This window comes from Lytechinus pictus, chromosome 14 (assembly GCF_037042905.1).
Source record: "Lytechinus pictus isolate F3 Inbred chromosome 14, Lp3.0, whole genome shotgun sequence".
Lineage (NCBI taxonomy): Eukaryota > Metazoa > Echinodermata > Echinoidea > Temnopleuroida > Toxopneustidae > Lytechinus > Lytechinus pictus.
This window is the reverse complement of record NC_087258.1, coordinates 5,938,902-5,965,528: the sequence shown is the minus strand read 5'-3', so window position 1 is coordinate 5,965,528 and position 26,627 is coordinate 5,938,902. Positions and strand designations below refer to the sequence as shown.

The 26,627-nt window shown below is 36.1% G+C and overlaps 1 protein-coding gene across 1 annotated transcript; it reads right to left on the bottom strand.

The window, feature by feature from the left end:
• Window positions 1-7,946: 7,946 nt before the first annotated feature.
• LOC129275982 (cholecystokinin receptor type A-like) lies at window positions 7,947-9,176 on the bottom strand. The gene has a single exon (XM_054912431.2). It carries the CDS (start codon window positions 9,174-9,176, stop codon window positions 7,947-7,949), a length of 1,230 nt encoding a protein of 409 aa, XP_054768406.1.
• Window positions 9,177-26,627: the final 17,451 nt, after the last annotated feature.

Here is a 26,627-nt window from a genome sequence, read left to right as displayed (position 1 = left end):
TTTTTTTTTCGTTCAGATGCTTGATGGCCACAATAGTTTTAATAATGATTTTTTTGTGCATGAAGTAAGTTATCCTTTTCCGACCTGCTTTAAATGAAAACCAGTATAACTCTACACAGTTATAGCCAGTGAACGCACACAGTCACTACAACTCAACAGGCACACACTCGACATGCTCGATGCAGCCCCCTTCCTCACACACATGCACACACACAACCACTCTCTAATACACTAACATCAAATATCCCCATCCATACCCCACAATTTTTAACACTCGAGAACATACACTCCATTATCTTCACCCTTAAACACACTCACTCACACGCACCATCCACACCCGCACTTCCACACTCCGTTTATACAGCCCACTCACGTACAGAATAGGCCTAAAGAAGCTAATTGACATACACAAACCCACTCATCACTCGGAACCATTATCCCGAACATACATGCAAATAAGCACATCAATTTCGAGAACACTTTCGCAAAGTCATGTTGAAGGTCTAACACAATTCATTAAATGTATAATAGCCGTTAGAAAACGACGCCTCTACACCCCCACACACCCCTGCACACACATATATCCCACTCCGAATATTGAGGCCCACCATTCCTCCTTAGTTCTCTCGCACCCGAAGATAGACAAACACACCACACATCCTTAAAAACACCCCACACTCACACTCTCTCTTTAACACTAGAACATTAGTTATAATACTAGATGAAAAAGTTGCCAGGAACTGTGCAATGTTAGTGTTATTTCACTACTTAACGAGAACACAATCTGAATAGACACAATTTTGTTGAATCCAGCTGACTGTTTATCTTGTCAATTTGACTGATTTATTTTTGGAGTGCAGAAGATACCACACTAGATTTCAGGGGAACACTTTACAAATTGATGTTCGTGATTATTTCGATGGTTTCAAGAATAATCAATAATTACAATGTACAGCAAACTTACAGGCTACAATAATTGCTGCTAGTTTCTAAATAAAAACACATTTTGTTTCACGAAACCTAGGTTGCTTATGTTAGTGGTTATCTTCTTTATCGTATACAGATATATGTCAACCTTAGTTCATATCCATTCCATAACAGGACTCTTTATTTTGAAATATTTTACTTTCTTTTGTTCTGATCTCGAAGTATTATGTTAATTATTATTTGTAGATGTCGAGTTTTCAATTGCAGTAAAAAGGTCTAAACCATGTTATTTAGTTTAAAGGACAAGTCCACCTCGACCAAAAGTTGATTTGAATAAAAAGAGAAAAATCTATGAAGCATTATACTGAAATTTTTTATCAAAATCGGTTGTAAAATAAGAAATTTATGACATTTTTGATTTTCGCTTAATTCTACAAAACAATTATATGCACATCCTGGTCGGTATGCAAATGTGGGGACTGATGATATCACTCACTGCATCTTTTGTATTTTATTATATGAAATATGAAATATTATAATTTTCTCCTCATTGTCCTGTGAAACAAAATTTATTTCCCCTTAACATGTGGTATTACCACTGTAAACATTTTATGATTCACTAACTAGTTGGTCCTTCTTGTCAAATTGGTAAAAATTGAAATATTTTGTAATTCACACAATAAGAAACAAAAGAAATAGTGAGTGGTAGACATCATCGACTATCTCATTTGCATGTCACTGATTTTTCCATACAACTGTTTTATGAAAAATAAGCAAAACTTTCATAGCTTTCTTATTTTAAATACAATTTCGATGAAATTTTCAGCATAATGCTTGTTTGATTTTTCTTTATTTATTCATATCAATATTTTTCTGGGGAGGACTTGACCTTTAACTTCAATTCAAAAGATCACATTCAAATTAACACTAGATTGATTATTCCAACAATTTCAAAATACAGTACTCCGTCTTAATCGTTGAAAATGATCCAAACTGTATCCAGGAAATGATACAGGATACAAGAATACAAGCAATTAAAAGAAGAAAGAGAACAATACAAAAGAAAGAGAAGAAGAAAGAGATGAAGAAGAAGCTTTGAAAAGAGAAATAAGAATACATACAAGTTGAGAGTGAAATGGATAAGGAAATTAGGGGGAATTATTGAACAAACGAAGAAACAAATCGTCAACTCATCCCAAAATGAATTACAAGTATTGACCCTTCCCTTACAAAATCTGAAAGCCGTCAGCTGAAAATATAATCGAAATGTCAGTCATTGACATCCATTTCTGATTTATCCCCGAAATACATGTACATGAAATAGGGGGAATAAATGTGACTACAATGATTGTACACAGACCATGTTATCATCTATAATAATGCCAACACTAACATGACTAATATTCCAATCAGTGTTGTTGACAACTTGATTAAAGCAAGGAATTGATTGTGTGAATAGTACATCCAATTTGAATGTAGCTAAATTGATCGATGCAAAGTAGCCTTGTAATTACTTGCATCTAGTCATCCGAAAGAGGCGTGCAATTTATATTCCTTTTTAATTTTCAAAATCTGGCTTTATTGAATCATGAATCATGGTGTTCCAGATATTCAAAGGTTGTTCGTGATATTTCCGTAGTCTTTCCGTAATAATTAACGTTCTGTCTATCCGTCACTTATGTCACTGTCACATTAACGAAATTAATATCAAACCGATCAAGCTATTGCGTTTTTTCGAATTGGAAATCATTATTCAGTTTGGAGTCGTTTTAATTGGTGTAACTCTTGCATTACTAAGTTTACACAGGCGCCTAAGAGCAATTACTGAGACGACCAGGGGTGGGCTTTGAGTTGGAAACGTGACAAGTACAGAATTGGTCAAACAATTAAATAAAATGCTGAATGAAAGGGTATACTGTGCATGACAGTAACTCGTCAAATTACTATGACGGCTCTGTAATAGATAATCAGCTTTTATTGAAATATATGATGACTTTACTGACATTAACTGTCATTTTATGAAGTCAGGAATACACGATGAATATAACAAACGTTGTAAAATCCACTTTAAAATATTATAGTTGATTTAAAAGAGATTATATCGGCCTATGGCTGATTTAAGTAACATGTATATTTCGTACGTTGTGGCCCGATCCATAATATTACTGTCACGTGACTTGGGTATCGTATTTGTACGACGAATTAACATTTAGAACCCATGAGTTTGACACAGAATCAGTCTTGTTTAATTGTGGGTAATCGGGTAAAAAGTTGATGACATTCTGTCAAATAATGCCATATTTGTAATTATATTCCACAAACTTTAGAACATTGCTACTCGGTTGGCGAAAGGTGAATCTTGCGATAAATAGTAGTTTTGTCTTTCAAACATAATGACCCGAATTCGCAAAAGTGGTTAGCTATACATATTTAGATAAGCGAAGCTTACAATGATTTCAATTTTCTTATTTTACATCTGATTCTGATGGAATTGATTTGTCTTTATACATTCGATTCTTCCTGTTTTGTGGATTTCTATATTTATTAAAGACCCAACCGAACTGATGGTGCAAAATTTCACTGTTGAAATTAATGTAGTGACGCATGTTACAACCGATAATGTCGCAGCAACGCAAATGTCACACCAACGCATAATGTCGCAGATTGCGACATTATGCCAATAGCATCCAACGCATAATGTCGCAGTCAACGCATAATGTCCAGCTTTTCTACTAACGCATAACGTCGCAAGTCTTAACGCATAATGTCGCAGCTGTATTCGCTTCAGGACTCGGGGTAATATATGAAATAAAATGTTTTTTTTCACTGATTAATTTGTGCAAGCTCTGTCATCTGAACATTTTTTTAAGAGCGTGTTTGGTGGGGCAGGTGCGGATGCAAGGGGGGGGGGGGTCGCTCGCATATCTTATACTGCCTAAAACTGCTCAGAATGTTCATTGCTTTGGTCTAAATGCATCGAATATTTAAAAGATTGAGCTCGCGCTTCGCGCTCTCATTATCTATTTAGGTAATGTGAGAAATCCTATCTTGTTTGTAAGAATAAAGCTTATTAAGTGTACTTAAAACTTCAGTCTTTAGTTGGGACTGCTCCCTCTATAAACCAACAGCAAAAAATGGCTTTTAGCGGCCGATCGGGAAACATGAATGAAAACATTCTGCGCCCCACCCCCTATTGGAGAAACCCCGCTTTATATACTGTATTAAAAACACGTATGTATGTGTGCTCTGCCCCTGGACTCCAGCGGGGACCCACAAGTTGGATCCAGCGCCCTAGTCACTAAGCTCGCGCTTCACACTCCATTTTGTGAAACATGCAAAATAAATGTTATTCCCCCTCTATCCCTTTTCCTTTGCCATCCATCAGTTTTAATTCATGGTGCCGCCATTGCTCGGGGGCTCTCATTATTGAGAAGAGAAAAAAAAAGGTTGTCTATGCATGTAAAATATTGTAATGTTCGGTTATTATTTTTTTTAAGGAAATACATACGCATATTTTTTTCTGTGAGGAGGGGATGTGAAAAACGAATCTTAAGTGATATTTAATGATTTCGTGCACATTTTATAACATTTTGTGGAATTCTTCAGTAAGAAAGAAAGGTTTTCACTTTTTTTCCGGGGATGAGCATTAATTCTGCCCTCTCCCGCTACGTACCAACGTGTTCTTAATTTTTCACGTGCTCCCCTCTCCCCCGGGAAAATTGGTATAGGACATATCGCTTATAAAATTATTGTTCATGCAGTACATTACGAGTTACAATACGAAATATAATTTCTTTCTAAACTGTCATGAACAACGATAAAATATTAATTCTTTAAAAAGTGACCACTTTTCATCATAATGAATTCAATAATGCCCCCCCCCCTGCATTTGCGCCTGTCCCACCAAACACACTTACTAAAACGTTCAGATGACAGAGCTTTAAACAATTACTGAGTGAAAACATATATCATATATCCATTTATGCATATATCTTATCTGCAACTCGATTCCTGGATAAAATACCGATGAGACATTATGCGTTAAGACTTGCGACGTTATGCGTCAGTAATTTAAGCTACGACATTATGCGTTGACTGTGACATTATGCCAAAATCATCCAACGCATAATGTCGCAATTTCGACATTATGCGTCGCTGCGACATTTGCCACCTTTCGCAATCCTCACGGACGCTAATATTAGGGTCCCCTAACACAAAAGTTAACGCTTAATCATACACTTGATTTTTAAGATTGATTGTACATTATAGTCAATAGAATCAAATGTAGAAAACTGCTCTACAGTCAATGCTAAGCTTTGTGTTACAGGGGGCTACAGGCCCTTCAGATCTGCTTTTCGTGTGCAAAATTCTTTCCCGCAACACCCGCACCATACATGCATGTACTTTACGACTGATGGCTGGAGATATTCGAAATGCAGGACCTGTCGTGGATAAGAAAGTGGTTTTTCAAACAAATCGAGTACATATTGAGTGAGGAAAAAGTTACTGAATTAAGGCTTAGATATAGATCATTACAGTCCATCGAATCGATATTGCATTTAATATGGATTATTGATGGATCTCTGGCAATTGATTCCATGGGTCAAATCACCTCTCCAGCCGGAACCATTTCGCATGCGTTGATTATGTACACAGCATGTATACGTTTGAACACGTACCAGCCGAATATGCGGTTTTTTTTCTTTTGTTTACTCCTACACAAACGATATGCCTCTAGCACACAATGTAATGGGCATTATGTTTTACTTTCCCCAGAAATGGGGGATTAGATTCGAATTCCCGGGGGGACCACTTCAATTGATGAGTGGATACCAGGCACGACCATGCGGTTCCGAAAAGCACCCTAAACAAGGGAAGCAAGGCTTTTCCAGATTATGAAAATGCATCTCTTAACAAGTATTTAGCTTGTGAAACCCTACAAGTATTGAAAACATATCCTCCATTTCAGTATTTTAAACATCGTTTTGACACCCTTATAACGTTACATAGGCCTATACGTAACGTACTTGCCCACTCTTTCCCTTTTTACGCTTGGTCGCGCCTGGTATCCACTCTTCAAAGGAAGTGGGCCCCCCGGGCGGCCTCTCGAGCTCTGGGAGGAACCAAATCTAGCTTTGGAAAGTCGTCCTAAGTCGGATATATCGCTGTAACCATAGTAGCAACCAGAATTTTGCACACGAAATGCAGAATGAATGTTTCCGTTCCAGATGCGAAACGAAAAAAAAATCCCATGTCACACAATTTGCATTGCAGGACAGAGTTTTACGACCATGACGACGGGCCCAAAAGTCTCTTCCAAAATCAACTACCGTCGCAAATAAGCGTTCGCGTTCTCGAACGAAAGGTCGGGATTATCGGTTGTAACAACGCATACATGTATAGCTTATCGTAACCATGTTAATTTTTAAATTATTCTCTAAATGTTTGCCTATTATTGCGAAGCCTCTACGTATTCTTAGCGCAACGTTGATAATTCTGTTTAGTTTATTACAACATCAATAATTATTAAAATGGATTATTCTATCTCAATCTGGACTTTTAAGTGAGATGTTGTCAAAGCTGGATCTATAGAAAATAAATTTTATGTATTATCGCATTCATAATGATCATGAGGATTGTCGGGCGTGTATTTCCCTTTATTTTTTTCATCCCATTCCTTTTTTTTACATTTAACACCCAAATATTTCTAACGTAAAAATGTCCATTCCGGTTTCCCTCGTAACACATTCTCAATTTCCTGTTTTATTTGCATTGCCCAGCTCAAGAGCTAACAATATGAACATTAAATGGTCATAGTGTAGTAGGTTTCAAGGTACACCATGTATCTTTCTTGGGCAAGTGCTGGTCCTGAAAAGGACCACCCACACTTTTCAGGACCAACACTTGCCAAAGAAAGATATATGGTGTACCGTGAAACCTACTACACTATTTTTTTTCGCCATGGAAACCTTCAGATAATACATTGAATGGTCATGATTTAAGTGATTTTACTCACGTTATACTACTTGGTGTTAACGTTTTAGGACAGGTCACCTTTGGTTTGACAGATTTCATTTTGGAATCTTAAGTAATCTACAGAACTATATTGTTTAAAGGGGCGTCCTCCATTTCTTATCAATATTATATTGATATGAATATAAGGAATTTAATAAAGCGAATGCCAGAAATCGTTGGCGAAATCGAAAGTAGAATAAGACAGACATGACTTTAAAAAAATAATATGATATTGATTCACATGAATGAGTCATTGAGGTCATAAGCCCATTCTAAACTCTAAAGAAAATTGGGTAAAAATGCTTCATGAGAGTAATTATTTGTCCAACCAACATTGAGTATTTCTTTTGGGCACTGTTATTTATTTATTTACAAATTTGACTATTTCTTCATACCGAACTGATTTCAGACTGAACTGATTTATGACTGGAGATTTCCACAAACACTGGAGGGAAGGATCTGTAACCGGCTGTATTTTATACGTGCACACATATAATCGTTCATAGCAGTAAATATTGACAAGTTCTAAATCATTCTTTAATCTATATTGAATTGTATGATACCAATCTTTCAACATGTATTTAGAAAAGTGTCACGTGAAGAACACATTCTCTTTGACGATATCTCTGCCTCTAATATCGTCGTACCGACATTTATGACCAATATACATTTTGTAAGTGCAGAGCTCAATTACATATTTTTTTTTTATGTACGATGCTTATTGAATATACAAAATTAAGGGAGTTTATTACCGTTTAAAATAATTATACAACAAAACATTAGTTGTGCAAGATTACAGGCGTGGTATGAGGTTCATGTGTACCGGTAGTATTGAACACATTTGAAAATATAGCCCAATCTAGGTGTCCACTGCAGTCTTTATCAATGATGTGACTTAAACATGTTGAACATTTGCATGTATTTAATTGCCTATCTTTCTGAAAGTCTCTTTATTGTCCTCCAAACATTATTATGTTTCTTCTTAAAATTATTCGGTTTAAATATTAGTAGAACCTATGAGTGATTGTTTTGAGCAAGCACTTGCAATCGACACGAAAGCGCTTATTCATGAAAGTATAAACAAAATAATTGATAATATGATTGATTCCTGGAAGTCCCATACCGATGAAAACGAGGGTTCCAGCAGTGACGGAGCGTTCTATGATATCCAGTGTGCTGTCTCTGAGATGGAAGAAGACAATCGGTGGTAGCCACGATGCCAAAAGTATAGCAGTTACCGCCATGAGCATTTTCGTCGTTCTGTTCTCACCGCGGTCAGACAACTTCAGATGTGAGTTCTGCCGGGAGTTGACGGGAATAGAATTTGAGTGTGAATTTGTGAAGGTAACCTGCGATGTAGCTTGACCGTCAAACGCGCTTGAAAGCGAATTGGGTGTCATCGGATCCCGTTCTTTAGCTCTTCCATTCACCTGCAAAAACGATGTCTTTGAGGACTGTGGACACCTTTCCATTGTAATGGCTTCTTGCTTATCGGACGGTTCGCCCGATGCTACCATTGATTGCTCGAGAGTGCTATGACACGCATCTGTCTCTGTTTGTATCAGTTCTTCCTGTGTTCTGAAAGCTATTTTGGGCGTAGTAACCTTCTTCGATACACCTCCTACCAGCTGAGCATGGATCTTTGCCTGGTGTCTAATGGTATGGTATATTTTTCCATACATAACGCTACTCACGACCAACGCAAGTACGAATCCAGAAGTCTTTAACCACGCTTCAAGCTTGTCAAAGATCTGGAGTGTATCTATGACAAGACAGGTCTTTTGTCCACTGATTGATGGAACCGCTTCAACATAGATGAGTTTTGTACAGGTGAGAGAGCTTCCTAAAACCCAGCAGGCTACCGCCAGACACAACGCTCGATTGTTCGACGTTCTCTTTCCATACGGGCGACATACGAAAAAGAAGCGGTCAAGCGCAATCGCGGCGGTTAGGAACAAAGACGAGAAGGCGAGCGAGTTGTTGCCGAAGAGAGTGATGCGGCAGATGGCTTTGATGGTGAAGCGATCGGAGATGGATTTTAGGATGTTGACGGATGCGAGCAGGGATGCCACGAGGTCTATGATGCCCTGGGCAATGATCAGGATATCCGTACTGACTTTTCGTTTCTTCCGTATGTACACCAGTACGATCAATACATTGCCGGGAATACCGAATATGATCTGGAGGCTGTAGAAGATAACCGCATAGATGCTTGATGGGGATGAGAGATTCATTGCTTCAAAATTACTCCCGTCATAAGAATAATAACGAGAACGAGTATTTGAGGTCGCAGATTAAACGAAAAGGCAATGAAATTCACTAAGGGAAACGAGAACATGAAAAATACGATTCAAAAGGCGATCGTTATAACACACAGGCAATACCAGTTGTCGCTAATGGTTTCTCCTTTCGGAATAAATTTCATCCCTCGAACATGTCCAATAAAGTTATGGTGAGCTTGTGAGAGCCTTCACCCAATTCATACTCGCAGCGATTGCGAAAGCAAATAATTTTCCTAGTTGTTCTCGAGGTTTCTACATTTTCCAAGTCAACTATCAATAACATTCGAATTTTTAGAGAAATCGTATTTGGCCCTCCTTCCGTCGGTATATCGAAAGCTCGAACGGCGTCTTATTTTTTTTCTTTGAACCAAAAGAAAAGAGTACATTGAAAATGCTGAGACACACCGCTTGAGTACGTAGTAACTTTTAAAAGTCAGGCGAATATGAGGAAACAGATTTACTGTAGTTTTATTTCGAGTTATTTTAGCACTTTTTGCAGGGTGAGCTGTCCTGATGGATAAAGGAATAATAAGCGTCTTCCTCATAATATCCGTCCATGTTAAATGAACTCTTGATATTTATTGTTGTTTTTTGGTCACAGATTGTGTAAAATATCGATCGAATGAGAATAGATATGTGTTTGTTCGCTTCATACTAAAACTAAGACGAGGTACAAGTGGTTCATAATTATTGCCAAGGCTGTAGGCAGAAGCTCTGATAGGAAATGAATCTGTAGAACTCTACCCTTAGATCTTCAAAATTGTAACCTCTTCCCTTTAATAGAAGAGAGTTGAAAAGAAAAAAAAAAATCAGTACAATAATAGAAATAGTATTGCAATCTAGACGTCGATCGTATGCCTGAATGTATAATACTCCGTAGATTTCCTGACGCGAGAGAAAAATGACATGAAACACTTCCAGATTGGATAGGTTTCAAACACGCGCTTTCCAGGCAGGTGGAACGGGAAGATGTCGAATGATGCACGGTCAAGTTTCCTGCTATCTGCCTAAACTAGAATTTAAGTGACAGCTATGAGTGTGGAAAGTGCTTTTTATAGGGAGATGCGGTGCCTTTTTTTACTGTAAAGATCGTAGAGTAAGCAACGGCGCTTATTCGTGACCGTTGTCGCTATCACGACAAGTGAGATTGATGCCTCTAATGTTATTTGAACTACAGGGTGATTCAAGAACCGTTCCTGCAATATATATCCAAATGAAAGCTACATTTCGATGATAATAATCATATCTTGTAGTGGCTTAATGAAACATTTTGAGGAGCACAACATAGCGAATGGCGAAAACAAAAAAATATCCAAAAGTCCCGAGGGCTCGAAGCGATTGAGTGACAAATAGTGGCCTTTAACAGAAATGATATTCTAATTTTTGCGATAGATTTTGTCAAAATTAATAAATCATATAATTCAATACATTTCACCTCTTTTCTCTATTTTTTCTCGGAGTCCAACACACCAAGCAAATTCAAATGAAAATACTACAGTAGATAAACCTGGATGGGGTATGGCATATTGCGTTCTATCAAAAATCTCTGTGAGTGACTATGGTGAGATCTTTTAGTTAGGTCACTGCCGTACTAATGGTTGTGTAAGGAGCAAAGTTTTACCACTAAAAAGGAGAAAATTAAATTAAATAAAAGGTAATAGGGTAGAATATTATATCATTTTTTTTGTGTTAAAATCTATCCCAAAAGAATTAGAGATATTATTTAATTAAAATGGGTTTGATTTATTTCAAAAAAAAAACAAAATTTTACTTGCTTGCTTCGCTCGCTCTTGACCATTTATATATTTTCCAGCAAACGTCATGATGTTCCCTCTCAAAATGGTTGGCTCATTAAGCAACTATTTGTATTGATGTCAACCATCCCATGTCATTTAAAATGTTTTGTTTTATTTTGGCGGAAAGTTTTCTCTCTTTCTGTGGAGGAAATTGAACTTGCACACATCAAGCCCTTCATATTGATATTTGTTTTATCCCCCCACCCACTATCAACTCAATTATCCTCTTATGGTCTGTTTGCTTCATGTACGACCAAAATACGACAGTCGTGACATTGTTATGCAGCACGGGAAATGTCCGCTCTCCGTTTCGCTATTTTATTCATTCATTCATTCATTTATTTATTCAAGTCCATTAAAATACATTGAGCATATAAAAAACATCAGAAATACATAAAGAAACAAAGAAACAAAGATACAAAAGTAAGATGCAAGTAAGATTTAAAAAGGCAAAGATTGTATAAGGATAATTACAGTAAATGCATAAAAATGAACATGAAATGGAAAGCTGCAAAAGAACAAAGCAAATGTTCTGTCGAGGCAGTCCCTATGGACAGTAAAATATAAAAATTAAGACTTGTACTGATAAAATAAACATATAATAATTAGGAAATATGATGGGATAAATTAATTCAGATGTTGGATGGTTGAAAAGAACGTTTTTCAACTTGGGTTAAAAGGAATTTAAATATGAGATCTGTTTTATTTTAGCCGTTATTCATTTGTTTTACTGTCCATCATGTTGCACTTGATATCAACACAGATCACGTGTACCTGGTGTCCGCTCACGTGATCTTATCATTCACCGATTGAAGCTGTCAAGCAAAATGTCCACCAACAAGTACCGACCAAGAGCAACCCATCTCTTTCGAGTCTTAAAAAGCCCCCCCCCCCAATAAAAAAGTTTTCCCAAAAATATATAGGACATAGGCCTACATTTTTTCTAGATTTTCAGCACCAGCGTACAGATATGAGCTCTTGCCCCTCCCCCACCCCCAAAAAAAAGTACGACCAAGAAAAAGAAATAGAAAATGAAAGAGAGAAGGGTCAACTATGTAATTATCTGATAGCGGTAACCGCTATACTATTGGCATGAAATGGCATCGTGGCTACCACCGATTGCCTTCTTCCATCTCAGAGTCAGCACACTGGATATCATTGAACACTACGTTACTGCTGAAACCCTCGTTTTCATCGGCAGAAGACTTCCAGGAATCAATCATATTATCAATTATTTTGTCTATACTTTCATGAATAAGCGTTTTCGCGTCGATTGGATTTTTGTAATAAAAATGTATATTTTCTATCTATCTATCTATCTATCTATCTATTATCTAGCCCCCTCAAAAATGTTGGCCCATGACACCACTGATTTTCAGGAACCGCGTACCGATATAAATTTATTATACTATAATCTACTTTTCAGGGATTACGATTTTTTTAAGCAGATACCTCATAAAAACACATCTGAACGGATGATTTATTCAAATGTTAGTTCTTAACATAACCATTGCTAAGTATCGTGGTTAGTCGTAGTGCGTCCGCCTCATACTCAAATGTTACTTCTTCTTAAAATAACAATTGCTGAGTATCGTGGTTAGTCGTAGTGCGGCTCTTGTCAGGCTCTCGACGTACATGCAAGGCCCGCAGGACGATTAGGTAAACATGAAGTGGCTATCATAATTGCAATCCAAATCTTCTGAAAATGATGGACATTTTGTGTATGTTTAATTGGCAAAGGACGTCGAGACCATCAAACCTGGAAGGCTGATCTTATAATTTTCGTGAAATATATAGAGCAGGACAAAGTGGCCTCGTTCGGTTTCATCACGTCGAATCAACATGTCAGGAACTCTTGACTCCCTCAAGGTTGTGATTTATCCCCCTGCTATTTTAGCTGTTATAAAATGACTGAGAGTTAAAACCTTGTGGCCAATATCTTTAAATAAAAGAGTGGTGACCATTTAAAAAAAATAATGTTGTAAGTTAATACAGTCAAATCCTTCCTTCTCATTGGCTGAGAGCAATATTATCACTGAAAATGTTGTTTCATGAAATGCTCCCGTGATGACACCTTTCATTAAGCTCCCGAGGATGTGGAGGACTACCAAAAGTTTGAGCTATTCGAATAAAAGTTGTTACATCCCAGGCCGATTTCAACTCAACAGAGAATAATTAAACAAGCACAATGATGGAAAAAATTAAAATCGGGCGCCAAAGTTATGACTGTTTGAAGTTTCGTTTAATTTCACAATTTTTTCCACAACACGAGTTGTATAATTATGTATTCACAGATTTATTTTCATACAATAGTAATTTACACTTCTATCCGACAAGAACGTGCAACAATATACAAATAATGCATGCAGCCGAGTGCGTTAGTGGAAATGCAGAGCACGCGAAGTTTCTTTAGATAGGTGCCGCACTGTGCACGAGCCGCTGCGGCGAGTGCCCAGTGTGCACCATCTGAAGAAATCGAGCTTTCTCTGCATTTACTTTTACGCACGACAGAGCAAGTGCATTATTTGTTTTATAAAATAGCAACACATAAACAAATTCTTAAAAAGTTACAGAACAGTTTTGTTGGACTTCTCCCGGGAATTCTACCGCACTGGTTTGCTTGAGCGTGCAATGTCAATTTTCGTTGCGCTGCTTTTGCACTGCCGTGCAGTGCACAAAAAAGTTGGATGTCATGTGACGTGTATTGGCCATTCGCGATGCTTCAAATAATACACCTATTTTACAATATTCACTTAAATTATCCCAGGATATTATTTGCACATAACACACTAAGACATCATGGACCTGTTGTTTGGAACGCATTGTCAGATTCACTCAAGCAGACAAGATCATTTTATTCCTTTAAATCAGCCATGAAAGAATTGCAACTTAACCTATACCTAACAGATTGAATTTTTCATTATTATTATCTCAATGAGACATTGAATTTTGTCTAGAGCATGTATCCATTTGATACATGAAATAAAAATAACAACAAAACCTGTTTTTCCCTAATATTTCATTCTAAGTACCAAGCATCTCCTTTGCCCCCCACCCCGATCCCAGTCATGCACTTGCACGTTTTATGACAGTAGATATGATTATTTTGGCTATTTTACAGGGCTGTCACGTTTTCAAGCTTTGCTAGCTTTGCTTATGTGACGACCTTTGCAACCATCCTATTTATTGTGTAACATAAATTATTACTTAAATTGTTTATCTATGTATGATACATTTGATGATTTATATAAAAATTATTTATTAGATAAGATAAGATAAGATGTATTTTATCTATACACGGTTAAAAAGCCAAAACAGTTCACAGACTTCCATGGGGCCGTGGAAAACATAATATACAATTGACATAGTAAACATTTTAAAACCAGTGCTTAACGAACAATATATGTGAAAAAAATATGTGAACCTAAACAGAAGTATCAATGAAATATTACAAAGGAATCATAGAAAGGTGAAGAGGAGGGGAGGAGAAGAAAAAAGGAAGAAGAAGAAGAAGGGAGAAGGAGAAGAAAATGACAACGGAGAAGAAAAAAGAAGAAGAAAAGAAGAAGAAAAATAATAATAATGTATTAAGAAGAAGACGAAGATATGATATACCGTTCTAAAAAACATCAACAATATACATGTACAAAATGAAATATCTATCGGTAATTCGAACAAAGCGGTGCTTACAAGTTAATAGTAAATGTGAACATGAAAGAGTAAAATGTCAAAGTAAATTCATGTTTCTATAATGGACAATCGAGCACAAGAAAAATATAATACATGATTTATCAATGATAAAAGCTAAACACATAAAAATGACTGGAAAATTTATGATAACTAAACATGCACTGAACATAATTATAAAGCATGTAAAATCTTAGATATGTATTTTCTTGTCAAGATTTTTGTAATGAAGAATGTTGCAAAAACAAATAAATGAAATGAAATTATTTCATAGGTATTCTTAATATTGTACTTCATCAGTGTCAGCCCTCATTTAATTACATTGGTATTTTTCATTTGCATTTTAGTTTCTATTCCTCCTTCACAATAACTTTATATTTCCATCTTCATTTATTTCCATCAGTACATAAAAATACATTGATGTTCATCTATTCATATGGGATGCAGCTATGTAGGCGGAGTGGGTGGCGGGGGGGGGGGGTAGTATGTTGGGGCTGTGCATATGGATGTATGAATAAACTGAAGAAAGAATAAGACGATCAACCTTTACACGTGTAGGGGAAGGCGGGGTAAGTTGAGCATAGGGGCAAGTTGAGCCACCGCCCCCAGGCTAATAATGAATGAGTCAGACATTATGGTGGTGTCATGTATTGATGACCCATAACACAACCCTTAACCCCACCACATTGTTTTCAACTTTGAAACAAAAAGCATTTTTTAGAGGGACAAAATACAAATTTCAGCCAAAAAAGTAAAAAAGGGTTTACTATTATAGATAAGTGTTTTTTACACACACACTTCTTTACATATAATAAAGCATAAGAACAACATTGTCAGTCCAGGTATGGATCTTCATTCTTGTCACAGTCTTTTACATGATGGATACATAAGAAATGTGTGGATGCGAAATTATCGCATTAAGTTCGGACTGGGGTAAGTTGAACCAGCAAACATGGGGCAAGTTGAGCCATGGTAATTCTTATTGTAATGTAAATAAAAACACAATCAAACCTTAAAAAGCCATCGATATGCAGGCAGAAAGAGCAAATTCACATGACAGTACTTTTACTTTAGAGAATGTTAGTATTTTTAGAGAATTAGCAAGTGAAAAGACTTTAAATAAAAATTGACATGCTGGTTCTTCCCGCTTACATTTTGTACATAGTTTTTGTGGCTCAACTAACCCTCGAAGGTGGCACAACTTACCCGACAGATGGGGCAAGTTGTGCCACTTGACATCGTTTTTTTCAAAGGTCACAACGACTTTCAGTGTGGGGTAGAAAGTTGTATATAGGTGAAAAAGATTTCCCAAGAATCATATTTGAAGGCAAGGTACTTATTTCTACAATATTATTAGTCATATCAATTCTATCATGCAAAATGCAAAAAGTGTCACAACTTACCCTGCCTTCCCCTACATATCCGTCTTTACTTTTGGCAAACATTGCATATCTACTTGCTGAAATCTTATTTCATAGTATGCACGTCATATTTTTTCATCTATGATTAGTCTGGCCCATTGAATTAAATCAAACCAAAAGTTCGAAATAAACAACTTTACGTTCTTTATTTACACAAGCATACACACGAAAATGAAACGATTTTTTTTTCTGATATCGGAACCGGAACTTCATATTTCTTGGAATTTATATTACTCCTATTGATGTAATCATTGTTTCACAAGATTTTAAAATTCTTTTGCGTTGACTCATGTATAATATCAATGATCCAAATATTTTTGTTGTGATCTCATAACGCTACAGCATAATGTCCTGACTGCAATTTTCAACTTTTTGAAAAAAACAACTTGTAGACATAATCAAGTTTTCGACAAACATGGTAAATCAACGTTAATAAGAGGAAAGCGCGCGCATTTGCAATTCGTGTTTATTTTTCCTCTTTAAAAGGCACGTATAACATATTTCCATTGCGTTTCGTCCACTCGTCTGTTTGACAAACTTGCATTCACACGCTTTCGAAATATTGATTTAAGTTCAATCACAAAAAAATGGACAGGGAATTAGAAGTTAAACGCACAGTGGGTGATATCTTTTAAGCCTACATTATACTTTGTATGTGGTCATATGTTATTTATTCGGGAGAGGGAGGATGTTTTGGTTTTAGGAAGAAAGTCTACCAAACTTTGAATAATTGAAGTCTCAATTTTTGCTTGCATGTTCCTCTGTCTGGCCATTATTCTACATTTACAACAGGGAAACCGATCCCAAACATTATTTTGGGCTAACACCTCGATAAGCGTTTTGCTATTATGATAGCTCCAATTACCAAATATATTTTCTTCATAATATATGATGTACTGTTTCATGAAAAATTGACATTGAGATTTGCTAATCCATTCCATTCAGTTCAATTCAAATGGACTAATGGTACGTCATTGGTAATAACGTAAAAGCTAAGTTTTGTAGACCATTGCGAGGGTTTTGCTCCGCGATGCGCAACGGATTCAAGAACGCAATAAATGTATTGTAAATGCTCGTCAAGTGACAATGAAAGGCTGAACAGGTCTTGTCGAAAGTAGGTGAACCGAAACAGCAGTTTTGTTCTAATTTTCGGAGCTGACGAAGAATATAAAATATATTCCAGGAATTTTCGACAAAGACTTCTTGGTTGTTCATTGTCATGAAGGAAATTTGACAGAAAATTTTCTATTTTCCTGAATCCGTCGTGCGCCGTGGAGTTAAAACTCTCTATTATCTTTCATTTCATTTCATTCATGGTTTATTTATTTCCAGTAAAAACAGTCATACACATACTGCAGCTAAAAAGCTGAAATGTATGTATTTACAAAGGTATAACAATTGCACATGTAGCATAAAACAATTATGTAATAATGATAAAACTAATGGTACATTAAAAAAATTCCAGTATACAATGAAATTACAATGAAAATATACACTTAATGAGTTATTAAGAAGATCAATAAAATACGGTATTGAAGATGATCCTAATAAGAAATCATATAGTGCTATGTTCACACCAACGAAAACTATCATAACTCACCGAGAGTGTATCATCAGAAGTAATGTTATGGTCTGGAGTCGAATCACACCAACGAAACTGATTTCAAACCGACCTAGGAGAGGCAATGAGAAATGACGTAATATATTTAATCGGTATTGTATTGTATTTGTTGTGTATTTTATTTATTCAATTACGGTTAGAAAGCCTGCTTTCAGCTAGAAGCTGCTTTTCAGCAAGGCCGTGAACAAATGATAATAATAAATAATACCAACATAAATAAGCATACAAAAATAAGAACGAAAAACAAAATATATCAAAGCATGAACAAAATACAATTGGCAAAAGTAGAATTGGAGTAAACAAAAATGAAAAATAAATCTGGAGGCTGTTTCTTTGGTGTGACTATGTCATACGTTTTTACACTTTGAAAGGCTCTAAGTACTGTATATTCTCTTATCCCGTTGACTTCCGTGAAAATCATTGATTTTTTTTTTGTGGAATTTGTACGGAAAATATCTCTTTGTGATTTGACTCCATTTCGTAGACACGGCAAAGTAGGACAGTTTATTATAACTTCGGATGCAGACTATGAGATGGGTGAAATTATAAACTAGTCATTAATTTCCTTCGTGGATACACACCGTCGCCCTAGGAAATCGAAAAATCCTATCTCTTCTACTTAATCGATGATGCTGTATATCACGTTTTGGTTTATGACTATGAGACATGAGTTGATTAATATGAAAATTTATATGCTTATATCAATTTCATATCTTCAAGCATCAGGCGATATACATAGGAAATATATTCAGTGATGACGGAGCCGCTGGCACAAATTAATTTATCATTATTGACCTGGTTTGGTTGAAAAAAATTTGCAGGGAGAGAGAAAAGGAGAAATTTATTTAAAGTCTGCTCTGAGTATGAAGGTGATGCTGTTATTTCAATCGAAATTGGCGTCGTGTTGACAGATAATCTTGTAATAGTACAAGATAAAGTTTGTTGTAATGACTAGAAATGCTCAGTGGGTCGCCCGGCCGAGCACATGTATCCCCGGAACCCACCGCATCATCCATCGTTGCGATATATAGAGCTCACACATAAATTTGTAAACCTAGCCCTAAGACCCCCCCCCCACCAAAAATGATATGCATCTTCGCTTTATACCTTCTAATATTGCTTCTGTGTGCCAACTGCTATGATAAACGTTCTATATGGGAACAGCATGGTATTATGATACATATATCTTGAAATGAAGTAAGCATGATACATTGGATTGTCATAGTTATTGATAACACTTACTTGGGTTGTTACCATGGCAATAAAGACCCCTCCAAAAATGATAAACATCTTCTCTTTACCTTCTGATATTGCATCTATGTGCTAACTGATATGACAAACTGGATAAAAAAGCAGAAGTTACAGGTTTTACCAATTTTTTCACAAAAAATATGGTTACCATGGCAGCTATGTCTCAACCCACTCCAAAATCAATAGGCGGCTTTGCTTTTCCAAAATGGACCTTCATGGCAAATTTGAAGATGATCGGAGAAGAAATGTAGAAGGTAGAGCGCCCAAAAGGAAATCTCTGCTATTTCCACAAAAAACTCTTGTTACCATGCCAACAATGTCTCCGCCCACACCAAAATCAATAAGCGGCTTTGCTTTAAATTTGAAGATGATCGGAGAAGAAATGCAGCTGGTAGAGCGCTCACAAGGAAATCTCTGCGGCGGCGGCGGCGGTGACGCGGCGAGGCCAAATCAATAGTATCCTCCGAACTCTGTTCGGAGGATACAATTAATCTTATGTCATGTCCAAAAGTCGATTATTCTGGATTCCTTTGTGGAACTAGTAATAATTTAAAAAAAAACGAAAATCAATCGCAACTTGATCTCACATTAGTTATTTGTTTATATTACCGTGTAAATATTAACTTATCTTTTCTTCTACTTAATTCTTGTAATGCATTAACACTGATTTGTTCAATCCAATCAATCAATCAATTATATTCATAAAAAATAACTTAATGAGAGAAAAAACCCTATATGCACAGAAAGAAGGGGGATATTGGAACTACAGAAAAGCAAACAGAACGAGTAATGAAATTACGAATTGGGACAATCATAACAATATGACTGAATCGAAATGAATGGGGATTAGACATGCACTGTGAAAAAATGATAAGGCTTCTTAAAATGCACATTCACAGGATGAATTAGTCGTTACAATATGAAGTGTGGCATGGATGCGGCAAGTACCAAAGAATACGTGTATATTTTGCATTTGTTTTGAATTTTAACAAACACGCGTATACAATCTGTTTTTATTAAAGTTTTGAGTGGAATTCATACTTTGTTTTGCTACCTTATATTTTGTCCAAACAATCAACCTTCCTTCATAATAGCTATAACGAGGTTCAAAGTATAGGCGAGAAAACACCCTCTTTCATGAACTCCTAATATGGTTGCCAGTCATTTTTTGCTTCAATACTCTTTGTATGCATTTTAATAAACCTAAGGCAGTCGACGTGGATGCACGGCACCACCACATGCAATCAAGAATTATTATAATAATCATGAGTTACTGGAAACGGTATTATACCGTTTCCAGTAACTCATGATTGTTTTGGTCAGCACCACGCTCGCACACACTACAAGCCTTCAGTAAAGGCACATTCACAAATGATACCCGATCAGTTTACGACCGCCTGCAACAGTTTTTTGTTGGTGTTGCACGATCGATCTCTTGGTGTCTTGCGAGCACTCGCAGTCTCTGTAGATCGCACGAACTCGAGGCGGTCGTGACTGGTCGCATCTCAACTTTGAACATGTTCAAAATCCAAACGCGATCAAATACGATCGATTCACTCGCATCAGATCGTACCATCGGACGGGCGATCATCGTGTGAGTGTTGTTCAACGTTGTACGACTTGATGCGAGAGGTGGCACAACTAAGTAGTCGCATTTAGTCGACTTGAGGTCTAGCGTCCTATAGAGACTAGTCTTGCGACTGGGTGTGATAATATGTAGGCCATAAGACTGTTGCAAGACCAATCGCAACACGGCTTACAACATTGCACTACCGTTGAATTCGCATGTATGCGCCCGTTCCTCGGTGTTACAAAATAGGAGTTAAGAACAAATAAAAGAGAGGGCAGAAAATATAGGACAAAATTGTAATATAAACCGCATGAAATTAAAAGGGCAAGATAAATTTATATTTTTGTCTTTTAAAACATAAATCATACTTTTCTGAAATAAAACCTGGAAAAATAGGGTAAAGGGCATTCCTCCCTCAACAAATAGGCCCGTATACTGAATTCGGGTTTAAATTAAACTTTTTTAAGGATGTGGTTTAATTATGGATAGCAAATTGTTACATAAATCTGTAATGGTGCAAGTTCAATTTATTAGCTCATTTCATTCAAACAAAATGACATACGCGCATCTAGCTCATTGCAGATTGGCTGAAAGCTAATTGGAGGCCCCAAGCTATTGCTATTACATTGCTCTGAATTCGAATTGATCTATACCTCACATCAATCGCACGAACACTCGCACTGGTTTCATTCAAACGCAAGAGCAATCGCATTGTCTCAAGTCGACTCTCACGACTATGCAATCAGTCGTGGAACTATTGATACTGATGTGAAACAACTCGCAACCACTCGTGCAACACTCGCTTGTGATCGCACGACCACTCGCACGAGCACTATACGAGCATATGCGACTCACAACGGGGCTTACTGGTTGCTTTTGTTGTACGACAGCTGTTGCATTTGTGAAAGCCTCTGTGCGATCTTATGAGATAAATAGCGATTGATGCCTGTTGCAGCCTGTCGCGCGACCAAAAGTTCGCAAATTGTCGTACGTCAATTGTGAAACGGGCTTAACTGTAACAGGACCGTACTACTTATACGTTGGCGCTGGTCTGTTGCTGATAAAAACAGGACCAACATAGCAAAAGCCTTGCGTGGGCTATTTTAGCCATTCATAAACTCAAGATTTTACGACTTAGCCCAGCTGCCCAGGCGTAATTTGGACCAGTGAGTTACTGGAAGCTGTATAAGATGACGATGTTATATTTTTGGGAGTGTCATCAAGGTTATAAAATGAATATTTAAGAACTAAGTCAACGTACACTGTCCGAAGTTCAAAGAGATGAAATAAGGGTAAATTAAACAACCGCTCCCTGTGGGAAAATATTCTTATCAGTTTAAGTGGGAAAGAAGTAAATAATGGTGCCGTCTTATTACATGTTTCATTGGGAGTATAGAACGGCCCAATTTCCTTTAAACTAAATGGCGGATTCTATCCAATTTACAAAAAAGTTTGACATTTATCATTAGGATTGAGTCACTATTTTGATAATCATGATTCCTAAATCATCAATATTTTAGACTAGTTCATTCTCAACACACTCTCCCATGGTTACATTTTAATATCACTACTATATTGCTTCATAAACTTGAAATTAATAACTCCTTATTGATTATACTTCATGTATGGAAAAAGGCTTAGACTGTATTTTCTTCCATGACTTACTGGAGAGTGGAATAGTTGAATTACAAGAAATATTCTTCTTGTGAATATCGTGAAACATCCAGTACATTAATCAGTTTAATGTCTAATTTGAACGCTCGAATATTTTAAAATGTAACCGCATATAGGGAAGCATTTGATAACAGTTGTTGTAATTGATTTTATTTAAGGCTTCTTTAAACAGCCAGTATTGCCTCTATTAAGCTAATTAAGCCTGCTTTACAAGGGAGCCTGTCGAATGCACAGTACATCAATATTAACATAATTATCGAAATAAAACAATGATCAATGATAAAAAATGACAAGGATTTTCATACAAAAAAAAAATCCATAAATGAGTCAGAATAAAACATGGGAAGTAATGATATAGATACAGAGACTAGAAACTTAATGGACAAAAGTCATCATAAGTAAAGAAAATCAAAATACAAAGAACATAATAATACGGGGGGGGGGGAGGGTGGGGCTAACATGAAGAATTGATTCAACAGGCTTGATAATTGTATAAGGCGTATCTTGTATATCTGAAGAGAAGGTGATGTCTGATATCAAGCAGTAGGGACTTATAAAGTTGAGAAAGATTTTTTTTAAATTTTGTTTAACTTTTCGAGTATGGTAAATGGAATGCCGACAATATATCAATCTTCTGATATAAAAATTATGGAGGGGATAATCCATTTTAAAATTTCATAAACTAAGATGCAATATTAAAACTTAAATATAGATTATACAGATTGCAATATTAAAGTATTAAGTGACTTGTTTTGCAATGTCCCATTTTAGGATTACATGATGTGGTCATCAATTCTTTTTGATAGATTTGATCTGTACAAACAAATGGCAATAATGAAGTATGGTGTTGCACTGTTATTGTAAAGTTATCGACACTACAATTTATGAAATAGGCCTATATTATTCTCCATGAGTTTTGTTGAAGAAAAAATGTATTTTCGTGTACTTATACATCCATATTTATCCCAATTGTTAAGTTCAACGATTGATCATATTAAAGTGCAATAACGGGGGGAGGGGGCGTTTTAACTATTTTTAAAACTGCATATTGTCTGAGTTTTGTTCATGTTTTAGTTGCTACATTCATATGAGGAATTTTCATATTACACTTGGTCTTTCCGAAATGTATGTGTCTTGCTAGGGCCAAAAATTTGTGATTTTTCTCAAATTTATTGGCGAACTTTGATTTTTAGGGGTGCTGGGTCAACGGTCAAACCCCCTTGTTATCTATTCCTGAACACATGGCCGCGACGACACAACAACTTGGTAATCATCAGATGTACCCACCCATAGGTTGTCTTATAGTTTTGCAAATAATATATATATTTATTTTTGCAAAATGTATTCGTTATCATTACAAATTTATGTTATTGAGGTGAAGTAATTATTCATTAACCATATTTGATTTGTTATGTGAACGTTCATGCTCGGACATGTCCAAATAAATCTAGTTTTTTTCATTTTTGTGGTTACACGTCGTAATTCCGAAGGTTCGAAATTCCGAAACACGTAAATTGCCTAAACCTCGATGTTCGTTAATCCGAAAACGAAAAAGGGTTCGTTAATCCAAAAACAAAAAAGGGTTCATTATTCCGAAGGTTCGTTAGTCCAAAAACAAAATAAGGTTCGTAATTCCGAAGGTTCGTTACTCCGTTAACGCATTAGGGTTCTTTAGTCCGTAAACGAAATAAGGTTCTTTATTCCGAAGGTCCGTTAGTCCGAAAACGAAATAAGGTTCGTTATTCCGAAGGTTCGTTATCTGAAAACGAAATAAGGTTCGTTATTCCGAAGGTTTGTTAATTTGAAAATGAAATAAGGTTCGTAATACAATCATTTCATAATTTCATATGTTTTGCTTTATATTTGGCAAGCTTCAGTATTAACCAAGTTTTTAATGCTTTATAATTATGTTCAGTGCATGTTTAGTTATCATATATTTTCCAGTCATTATTATGTGTTTAGCTTTTAACATTGATAAATCATTTATTCATTTTCTTGTGCTCGATTGTCCATTATAGAAACATGTATTTACTTTGACCTTTAACTGTTTAATGTTCACATTTACTATTACCATGTATGCACCGCTTTGTTCGAATTACCGATAGATATTTCATGTTGTATGTTATTGATGTTTTTGAGAAAGGTATATAATTTCTTCGTCTTCTTCTTATCATTATTATTCTTTTTTTCTTCTTCTTTTCTTCTTCTGTTATCTTCTCCATTGTCATTTTCTTCTCCTTCTCACTTTTACCTACTTCTTCTTCCTTTTTTCTTCTCCTCCCCTCCTCTTCACCTTTCAATGATTCCTTTATAATATTTCATTGATGCTTCTGTTTAGGTTAACGTATTCTTTTCATATATATTGTTCGTTAAACACTGGTTTTAAAATGTTTACTATGTCAATTGTATATTATGTTCCACACGGCCCCTATAGAAATCAGTCTGTGAACTGTTTGGGCTTTTTAACCGTGTATAAATAAAATCAATTTTATCTTATCTTATCCGAAAAATTAAATAATCTGTGGCGAAGCTGGCAAAACCGGAATGATAAGCGAGGTGGAAGGGGGGGGGGGGGGTGTGAAACACCGTTTCATTTTCAATTGTTATGATGATGGGAAGGCAGGGGCACGGCGGAACCTATTTTCCTTTGGTGGGTGGCAAAGCCAAAAAGGGGCACTTAAATGTCAAAATGGGTCTTTTGGTGATATTTTCACCATGAGATTATCATTTGTGTGATGTAGTTGTGTGTTTTGTAGTAATCAAGTTGAAATGTATTTTGCTGTACTTCAAAAAGAGTATTTCATTTCGAAAAAAGGCACATTTCATTTTGAGAAAAGGTATTTTCCCCATATGAAAAAAGGGCATTTTTTTCTGCGGGGATTGTTTTTTATCATTACCAGCAGAAGCTGTTAAAAATGACACCCCTCCCCTAAAAAAAAATCCCCTTATCTGGATGTTATTCACATGTGACCAACACACAGTCCCCAGCATTCTTAATCCATTCGCTCGATCAGGCAGGAATTGCTCAGGGAAATACCAAAATAAACTATTTTTTATCCAAGCGCCAATTTTTGATGCAATACATGCTTTGACCACACCGTACACATGTATCGTTAAAACTATTACTGCATTATATCCTGTTATTTTTTTTAATAACAACACCATTTTTGTCGCTAAAATAAATCAATATCATTTTCGGAATAACGAACCTTATTTCGTTTTCGGACTAAAGAACCTTCAGAATTACGAATCTTATTTCGTTTTCGGATTACCGAACCTTCGGAATGACGAACCTTTGGACTTACGGATGTTACCCATATTTTTGTCTCGCCTGCATAGCAGAGCGAAACTATAGTCGCCGTTTTCCGACGGCGGCGTCGTCAACATGAAATCTTAACCAAGATTAAGTTTTTGAAATGTTATCCTAAATAAGAAAGTATATAGACTTAGTTCATGAAACTTGATCATAAGGGTAATCAAGTATTGTTAATCATCATGCCTGAGTTTCAGATTTATTCACATGTGACCGACACACAGTCCCCAACATTTTAATCCAACATCAACATCTTAACCAAGGTTAAGTTTTTGAAATTTCGTCATAACTTTAAAAGTTATGGATCTAGTTCATAAAACTTAGACGTAAGAGTAATCAAGTATCATTGAACATCCTGCGAGAGTTTCAGGTCACATGACTAAGGTCAATGAAGTAGTTTATGGATTTAGTTCATGAAACAGGGATGAAAGGATAATCAAGTATCACTTATTGTTTTGCACGAGTCCTAGGTCACATGATCAAGGTCAAAGGTCATTTAGGTTAAATAAATATATTATCTTATTATCACATGAAAGGTGTTTTTTTTGTGAATGATCATTCAATAGTCGTTTTCAAAGTCAGCACTGCTGCTATATTGGATCGCATAATGCAGGCGAAACTGCCAGAGGCGTTCCACGTGTTAAAAATATGTAAGGAACTTTAACAACACATATCCCAGTGGCCAATACATTATGTGTCCAACGTATGAGTGTAAAGTTTAATTGGCACGTAATTCCTCTTTGAAACAGTGAAAGCGGAAGATGTGCTATTAATCAGCCATTAGTTCCTTAAAATATTTGTGTAGCATGTTCGAAACTTGATCGTAGAATGATTCAGTTGAATTGGCAAGTCCACCCCAAAACAAGGTGATTTTATTAAAGAGAGAAAAAAAAACAAGCATATTCTGAAAATTATTGATAATCGAAGATACAATTATGAACGTTCCAATTTCGCTAACTTTGATTTATCATTCCACTGCTGTTATTACGCATACCATGGTTAGTATGCAAATGAGGAAACCTCCGAGGTCACACACATTCTAGCCTATTTCTTTCGCAGTTTATCATTAT